The 8350-nt window shown below is 33.9% G+C and overlaps 1 protein-coding gene across 1 annotated transcript; it reads right to left on the reverse strand.

Annotated features, from left to right (window-relative positions):
* Positions 1 to 4826: 4826 nt before the first annotated feature.
* LOC113705043 (probable 2-oxoglutarate-dependent dioxygenase AOP1) lies at positions 4827 to 6779 on the reverse strand. The gene is made up of 3 exons (XM_027226906.2): positions 6240 to 6779; positions 5281 to 5602; positions 4827 to 5173 (listed from the first exon to the last, which is right to left on the reverse strand). The coding sequence occupies exons 1-3, from the start codon at positions 6608 to 6610 to the stop codon at positions 4928 to 4930; spliced, it is 939 nt and encodes a 312-aa protein (XP_027082707.1). The 5' UTR covers positions 6611 to 6779; the 3' UTR covers positions 4827 to 4927.
* Between the last annotated feature and the right edge of the window lie 1571 nt (positions 6780 to 8350).

Genomic DNA, 8350 nt, shown 5'->3' on the forward strand with positions numbered 1-8350 from the left:
TAGGATCTAAAACTTAGAGATTTTTGCAGATTTTTTTTTTTAATGCTTAAAACTCTTGCAAACTAATTTTATATCCACTTATTCTAGAGGTGATACAGCACCAGCACGATCAATAAATTAACTAGTTTGATCGAGCTTGGCGTCAAGTTTGAAGCGCTTTAAATACACAAGCCTTAGATTCTTTCTTGCAAGTGAAATGGACTTTCTGGAGTAGCAACTAGCAAGATTTGGGATTATTCCATTGCGTAGGAAAGGACAAACACAACCAACAGCATAGTACGTTTGATTTTGACGAATCACCTGCTTAGTGTAGAAAGTTTCGAGATTAATGTTGTCGTTCGGCTGTGGTCGAATTTTTGGATTCCACATTTGGTTAAACGACACAAAGAAGAGTTCACACCTGTGTCCAAATTGGCATCAAACATGTTTATCTGGGAACCCGTTATTTTCCTGATAGTATATTGTCTAATTGAATTGAATTCAACTAAGATCGATGTAAACTACTTGAAAAAAACAACGGGAGAAGCTCCAAGGTCGTGTTTAAAAAATTCAATGGACAATGAAATGAAGACGCATTTTTGGCAGTATATTTTTCATTCTCCAACTCTCAATGTATAGTTACAAGCTATAGAAGAGAACGCCGGGCTAGAAGATGAGAAGTACAAATATTAAATTTAGTGGATATCTTATCGTGAAAGTCGACTCATTTTGATCACTTATAAATATTATTAAGCATCCAAAGCATACACTTATGTTCTATGAACTATAAGTTATATTCATTTTGATCAATTGTGAAGATTAAGGCATTAAGCATGCAATTGTCCACTTGTGTCGTAAGCATCCAAAGTGTATATAAAATTTATTCTTATAATATTTATAAGTAGGGATGTCTATATATCATCTCTTATAAGAATTAATTAAAGTTGAAAGGAATGGAATAGTACATAGTTTTGATGTAATTGGCTTCGCAGAACCTTCTTCCAAGTTTTGTTTAAACATCTATAAAATTTGTCCTTGATTTGGCCTAAACATAAAGAAGATTGAAAGCAATAGGGGCTATAAAGTACAACGGAGAGAAGTTGGGTCAACAAAAGATTATGGATTTCTGGGCCTACAGAGCACTAGCTGGACAACAACCCAAACCAACTTCTGCCAATTTTAAGGCCAGCAAAGAGCCACAACTAGTAGCCAGTAGGATCAAGTTAGTTTTAAATATAAAATTTTTGTGAGGATAAATTAAAAAATAAAATTTTTAACATGCCGATATAACTTTAGATCACGAATTTACGATATAACTTTTAACAATCTTTAGCAACTAAATGTTCATTAAGATGCTATTCATATTTCCGGCCTTGCTGCGAACCAATTTTATTGGTTGGACCTTTTCAAGCCCATAATCATTTAAACCAAAAAATAAAAATTTTGTTGACAAACGAATAAATACAAGATAAAAAGTTTACCGTTCTTTGTAAAAAGGTTTACCTTTTTTTACCTTTTTTTTTCCAAGATTGGAATGTTTATTTCCCCATTGACCTATTTGTCAAAGTTAGATTATTAAAAAATGTCTCTTTTTTAAGAAGAATGGGGATAAGACCTTTAGTTAAAAGTTATATTAATTAAAGTGTTGAATACAAAACTAATAGATTAAATCTTTAAAATCCTTTGCTGTAACTTTCGTACTTTTTATTTTATTTTATAGGAATAACTTTAACTTTAAAGATTCACCAGTGATAGGATGCATTTTAGTGGGTATTTTGGGCATTATTGCACAATGAATTGACTAAATATTTTCATTAATTGGGTGGATTCTACTAATATTTTGTTTTGATGCTAATTGCAGGAATGGATCCTGAAAAGTGTTTAAATTCAGCTTTTAGAAGATTCATCGTACATGGGGTCCGCTTGAGAAGCTGAAGAAATCTAATTGTAATAGATTTTATTTTATTATATTTTGAGGGAGTCTTGTTCTAGTTTTAAAACAAATAACAATTTCCAAAAAGGGGAAAAATCCTCTCCTTGAACTGGGGACCACAACTGAGGGAGAATTTAGTAATTCTCGCGTGGCTTAGGTTTTGTGGGGGCCGCAGCTTTGTAGAGAAGAAAGGCAACAGAGACAAAGAGCCACGATTCTTGACTTCTGTATTTTTTTTTTTACTTTTCCATCTTTGGTTGACTTGGAACAATTGTTATTCTCCAGAGAAGTGAATTGAGAAATCTAGCAAGAATTTGTTCTCGTATGTTTGTTTTGTGAGGGACCATTATGGGCCACCATTGTTGACCATTTGGCACTTACTTTACTCTTTTATTTTGACCGAATCAATGGAGAGGGCATCAGACAATTTCCTTGCTTTGTGAAAAACAACTGAAGATCGATTCTCAACGCAAGAATTGGCGGCCCTGTCTGCTGCGTTCGCATGGCCTGCACTAATGGCGAACTAAACCCCTAATTCTAGTCAAGGGGCAACTGAGGATTTGATTCCCCAATCACTGTGAGATCTAAACCGTTTGTAATTATTTTCTTCATTAATTGATATTCATATGTTCCCTGATTTTAATTGTTATAGTCTTGGGTATGATTGATTAGTGCGCAATAATTAATTATTCATATAGGCTATTTTGCTATATAGGGGTAATTGAATCCGTAATTGTTCGTTATCTCTATCTTAGTAGCAACTGGCATAATTGGATTTGTGTCAGAGGAATATTTGATCTAACTTAAACAAACCCTCGTAGCGTGTTTGTTAGTTAGGATTGAGCCTTTCTAATTATTAATGCAACCTAGAAATTAAATCCTACGATCGTACCTGGGATTGTTTTTGGGTTAGAGAAATAGCTAACGGTCGTACCTTAGCTATCGATAAATTAAGGAAGGGTTGGTTGTTTAGCGCGTGCGAGACAACTATAACCAATCTATTAATAAATGTTGGAATTATCTGTGATTCGATGATCAGTTGCATGAACCATTTCTGAAGTATACCCTTGGCTAGAGTTTCTCTTAATTATTTCTTTAAATTAATTATTTTCTGCACTTGCTTTATTTTTAGCATTTAATCGTGAAAACCCCCATTTGCCTTGATTCGAAAAGGAATAAATATTTCTCCAGTCCCTGAGGAGACGACCCTGCTTGCCACTGTCTACTAGTTAGTAAATTTAGTCAGATAATTAATTCAGGTATATCGGATTAAGCAAACTCTTCGGGAACAGGGTGAATCAAGTAACCCATTGCACACCTAGAGTCCCTGCTCCAGTACCTAAAATTAATTATTGGCTACTTTTGGTGGTAGTTAGGTTCTATTTATTATTATTGCACAGGTTCGGCACCTGTCAACCAGATATTTTCTCTTGTTAACTCAACCCTTAGTGAGGATTTTCCCTTTGAGAATGTGTCAATTTGGAGTGATAAAAAAGGTATTCTTTCTATTTATTTTATGTTCATTGATAAAAGGGATTTTTTGAGTGCTTTCTCTTGATTAATTCTTGGTTGAAAGTAGAAGTTTCTAGTTACAAGCATTTAGTTCTAAGAGAACATAAAATCCATGAAAGTCAACCTCTAAACTAAAATAATGAACCCCATATATATATATATATATGAAAAGTTGTTATTTTAATTACCGATATACTCTTTCCTAGGTAACATGTTTAATTGAAGAGAATTAACGAGTTATTTGGATACTTGAAATTTATCCTATTTGTATCCAATTCTTTTATAATTAGTTTTTGTTATAGTTTCTCCTGGTTCTTCTCTCTTTTAACAATATCATCTTTTTTGATGAATTTCTATAATTTTTTAATCTAACTTAGTATTTAAAAAAAAGAAAAACTTTAATTATTACACTAATAGATTTAGCAATATCGCTAGAAACTAAATATTTGTTGATGAAGAAAATAAATTGTTGAATCTTCTTAATTAATTTAGCACAAATATGTAGTTCTATGTTTATGGTCATTATAATAGTTTTAATTATCTGAAAGAATATCTATCAATTTTCCATCTTTGGGATTGCTTTAACCTCGGCCCTTGATATGGCGGAAATTATTTTTGGTGCCAATAGTAAGAAACCAAGGTTGGGTTTATTACCATTTACTATCACCACTTAGTTTTCTTGGATCCAAGATTTTTTTTTTTTTTAAACAAGGTTTGTTTGGTTTACACAATGTAGTAATCTAGAATCTAAATCGCATGGAATGATTGTTTTTTAGTGTGTTTTGATATAAATTTTAGTGTAACATTTTTCACTAAACTGGGTGTGAGATAAAATAGTAATCTTGTGAATGTTATTAAAATTATTTTAAGAGTACTCATAGAATCATATCCTTAATTTTTCTGGTATGCAATCACGTTATAAGTACATATATCAGATATGTTTTTCGTTTGTTGGACGAAAATAGATCAGATATGTTGGGAGAGTAACTTGTTAGCATAATTACAATGTATTTCGTTAGTAGCCACACAAGATGGCACAATAACCTACTACCAATGCCTGAATACTATCATATAATAGAACAGTACATGGCAACTCTAGCGGACTTTAGCCTAGGCCCTCTTTTCCCTCAGGGATGTCAACCTTTGTAATCTTGAGTACTAAATCAAAGCTTCATTGGTACATGTACAAATACTTAGAAGTATATGCAAATATGAAAACCATTATAGGTACTATGTAATTTGAATGTTTAATAATGAAATAAACAAGGAAAAGGCAAAGTTGAATTTGACAGAATTGTTAACCAAAAATAGCATACTTGCCATTTTGCATCTCAGACAATTCGAGGCGATAGAGAAAAAGTAGAAGAAAATTCCTGACTAGGTATCAAAAAAGAAACTTAAATAAAAAAAAAAGGGAATTGCATTGGGAATTCAAGTCTTACAAATTCTTGAAATGATAGAAAAAAAATACAAATTTCAGATGTCGTATTTAAATTGCAATGCTTAAGCACCACAATAAGTTTTAAGGGAAGTGTCAACTTTCTTGCCCCCCTTGTAGATGTATGCAATGTACTCGGGACAATTGAAGGGCTTGAAAAGTAATGGGTGAGTCTCGTCTACTAGCTCCTTTGGGGCTTTGACCATATATCCATCTTTCGGAAATGAAAAGAGACCGACAGAGTATCTTGCTTCATTTCCCGTCATCATGACTCGATGATTAGGAGGATGTAAGCGTCCATTCGTCCATGCCTGCAAAAAGTTAGGTCTCTTTAAATGAATATATCCAGTTTATTCATTTAGGTCTCTTTATTCAGAAAACTACGATAAACGGAACAAAATTTGTTGAAAAGACTTGCATGGAATGATTCGCCAATCATGACTACGAAGGAGTTCGCTGAGGGTTTGAAATCAATCCACTGCCCATCCTTTTTCTGCAATTCCAATCCTTGTACTTGATTTTGGTGCAGGATGGTGACTAAGTTAGCATCCCTGTGTGAAGGCAGTCCAAGTTCGGTCTCATTTGTCTGAGGCCCTTTATACTTTATCACGCGAAGAAGGTAGTGTGTAGATTCCAAGTGCTCATCAATGTATTGCTCGACTCCCAAGCTCTCCAAAACCATTTTCCTCACCATTTGATCCAATTCACTAAGTTTCTCTGCGTAATTCTGTATGGTCTTGCTAGTGAAAATTGTAAAACAACTAGTGAGCCGCACATATTTGAGTAAAATGCAACACAAGTCCTTTAACATATGGTTGATTAAGTAAAATCTTATATATATATACACACGCACATGTGCACACATGCACACGGGCGCACGCGCGCACGCACAAACGAATTGTGTTTAGAGCCAATTTTGAATGCAGAAATACCTTTCCTGGCTTCTGATACTCTTCATGAATAAAGTACACTATAGGACACTGCAATCAATTCATTAGTAATCGTCCCCAAGAGATGTAAGAGAAAGAAGAAAATTCGGGTTGCATGGACAAATTACCTACTGGAAAAACAGCCTTAAATATTTATGCATGGACGAATTACCTACTGGAAAAACAACCTACTCATACAAGGAACAAATTTTTATGCACCTGGCGCAATAGCACCTGAAGGCATGATCTCAACAGTTCATAACATCGGGCGTCTAATTTTTTTCTAGTATTGAAGGAGCTCCTATTTAAGAAACGGAAGATAGGGACATGTGATTTGAACCGAAATCCTCTAATTTCTTGGAGCCTCAACCTTGTAATCATAAGTCCAAGCATTTTTCTCCACACCTACTTCTATAAAGAAAATAGATGTTGCTTTAAAGTTGTGTACCTAAATTCAGAGTTCCCTTCGGGCCACATATCCTTGGAGAAGATCTCAGCATGTTCTAGGACGTTTGCTTCATCAATTCCCATGCCTTCGTATAGTGGGAAGAGTGGACTTTGTCCGATATAACCATGGTAAGGCTTGCCGTTTGAGTTTTTTACTTTGACCTGCAATGGAAGATCAAAAAGCTCTGTTACAGCATCAAAAATAGATTTTCTAAGCTGAATAGGGATTCTGTCATATGATGCCGCAAAGCAACCATATTCTTCAAGGGCTTCTCGAACTTGAATTTTCAAGGAATTCCACAATGGAAATCCTGGTTTCAGCTCTTGGTTTGAGAAATCTATGAAGGGAAGCTTTGGGCCTTCAGAACTCATTTTTCCTTCAAAAATTTTTATCAGTATTTCTAGGGGGGAAAAAAAAGAAAAGAAAACAATGGTCGATGGCTCCTTAATGCAGTCCTAAACGATGAGGGGTGGACCTTTTGTATAGAGCTTCGTTTCCACTTGTAAATCAACGTATGTCATCTTTGCTAAGAAAATGATTCAGCATATCTTCTGAGGATTGTGCCTTTCTTGCACGGCACATACCAATAATTCGCTTGAAGGCAATTAACTTCTAATTTGTTGTTAGGAAATACAGAAATAATAATATTTAGATATACCATAAGTTTGTCTTTTCAATAGTTTGTGCATCTTTATTCTTATGATATAAGTATGTTCAAGTTGAAGAATTTAAAATACTTGTTCAATTTTTCTTCTTGCTTTTGAAGTACTCTAAATATGAGTAAAATAAGTCTCTGATTTCTTTATTCTTTTAATTTTTGTAATTTGACAATTTTATAAAACTACACATTACCTACTCCAATCACCCCAACTACTACCCAATCAGCTAGCCTATCTACAAGCTACTTAATTATTGCACAAGAAATTTTTTTTTTTTGGTCAAAATCCCGTGCAATACTAACTTCCCCAATTCTTCGAAAAAAAAAAAATAATACTAACTTCTCCGTTGTTGATAAGAGTATATTTTACGTATTTTTAGTGTGCTTTATTAATTAGTTTTGGTGTGTTTTATTTAGTTTTATAAATAATTAACTAAGATTCTAGTAAAAATATGCATTTTGTGGTTAAAGTGTGAAAATTGCATTTCTATTGATTTTTATGGTAAAAACTTCATATTTTGTAGGTTTAATGATTCAATCATCAAATGAAGTGCATTGAGAAGATATTTGGATGATTGAAGATGGATTAAAGTGGTGAAAATAAAATATGAAGTGTAAAAGGAAAAATGCAATTTGAATCAAGAAAAGTCAGCTTTGGCATCTGTTGGTATTTTGGCTATATCTTGGGCTACATACATTGGATTGAGATGCTTCTTGAACCATTTTCGAAGCTAAGAGACAGATCTACATTTGGTATGAAGACATCAAAGTCCAATTCGGCTGTTTTCCTGGTCAAAATGTCAAAATACAGAAGTAAAAGTCTACTGCTGAGAGCTGAAAACGCGGAATTGACCAGTCAGTGGTATTTTTATCCTATCTCGGTCTAGACAGCTCCAAATTGGATGATTCTTGAGGCATTGGACAGCTATTTCAATGGACTACAACTTCTATGTTTTGTACAAGAGCTAATTCAGCCGTCATCATAGAGAAAATAGCAGTTGAAGTAGCCAGATTCTGGTCAAAAATAGCTGCTGGTACAACCTGTTTTCTCCTTCAACAATTTACAGCTATGGATGAACGTATGACAACCAATTAGCAGCTGTAAAAGGGATGTTTCAAGCCTCATTTCCTGATGGCATTCATCTATATATAGCCATGGACTTACAGGATTCAAAAAAACTTGGGAGAAGGCTAGAGAAACTCACCAGAAATGTAGTTTTCACTAGAGTTTCCTTGGTTCATTAGTATAGTATAGGTAGAGTAGTTTATCCATCTTGTATTTGTAGTTAGATTTGGATGAAGATTGGAGGAGCAAAGATGAAGAGGTCGATCTCATGTGACAAGGGTGATATCTCTTCTACTACTTTCTCTCTTGTATTGGATTTCATGTTTAATTATAATACAAGTTGGCTTTGTGTTTTTATTATGTTTAGTTAAAATTTATGCCTAGAGT

The sequence above is a fragment of the Coffea arabica genome, chromosome 8e, assembly GCF_036785885.1.
Source record: "Coffea arabica cultivar ET-39 chromosome 8e, Coffea Arabica ET-39 HiFi, whole genome shotgun sequence".
Lineage (NCBI taxonomy): Eukaryota > Viridiplantae > Streptophyta > Magnoliopsida > Gentianales > Rubiaceae > Coffea > Coffea arabica.

What these genes read in the sequence shown, in the direction of transcription:
- LOC113705043 (XM_027226906.2), bottom strand. Translation starts at nt 6,610, where the DNA reads ATGAGTTCTGAAGGCCCAAAGCTTCCCTTCATAGATTTCTCAAACCAA. An exon ending in GAAGGGAACTCTGAATTTAG is followed by an intron (nt 5,603 to 6,239) that starts GTACACAACTTT and finishes AATTTTCACTAG; the next exon opens with CAAGACCATACAGAATTACG. An exon ending in TGATTGGCGAATCATTCCAT is followed by an intron (nt 5,174 to 5,280) that starts GCAAGTCTTTTC and finishes AACTTTTTGCAG; the next exon opens with GCATGGACGAATGGACGCTT.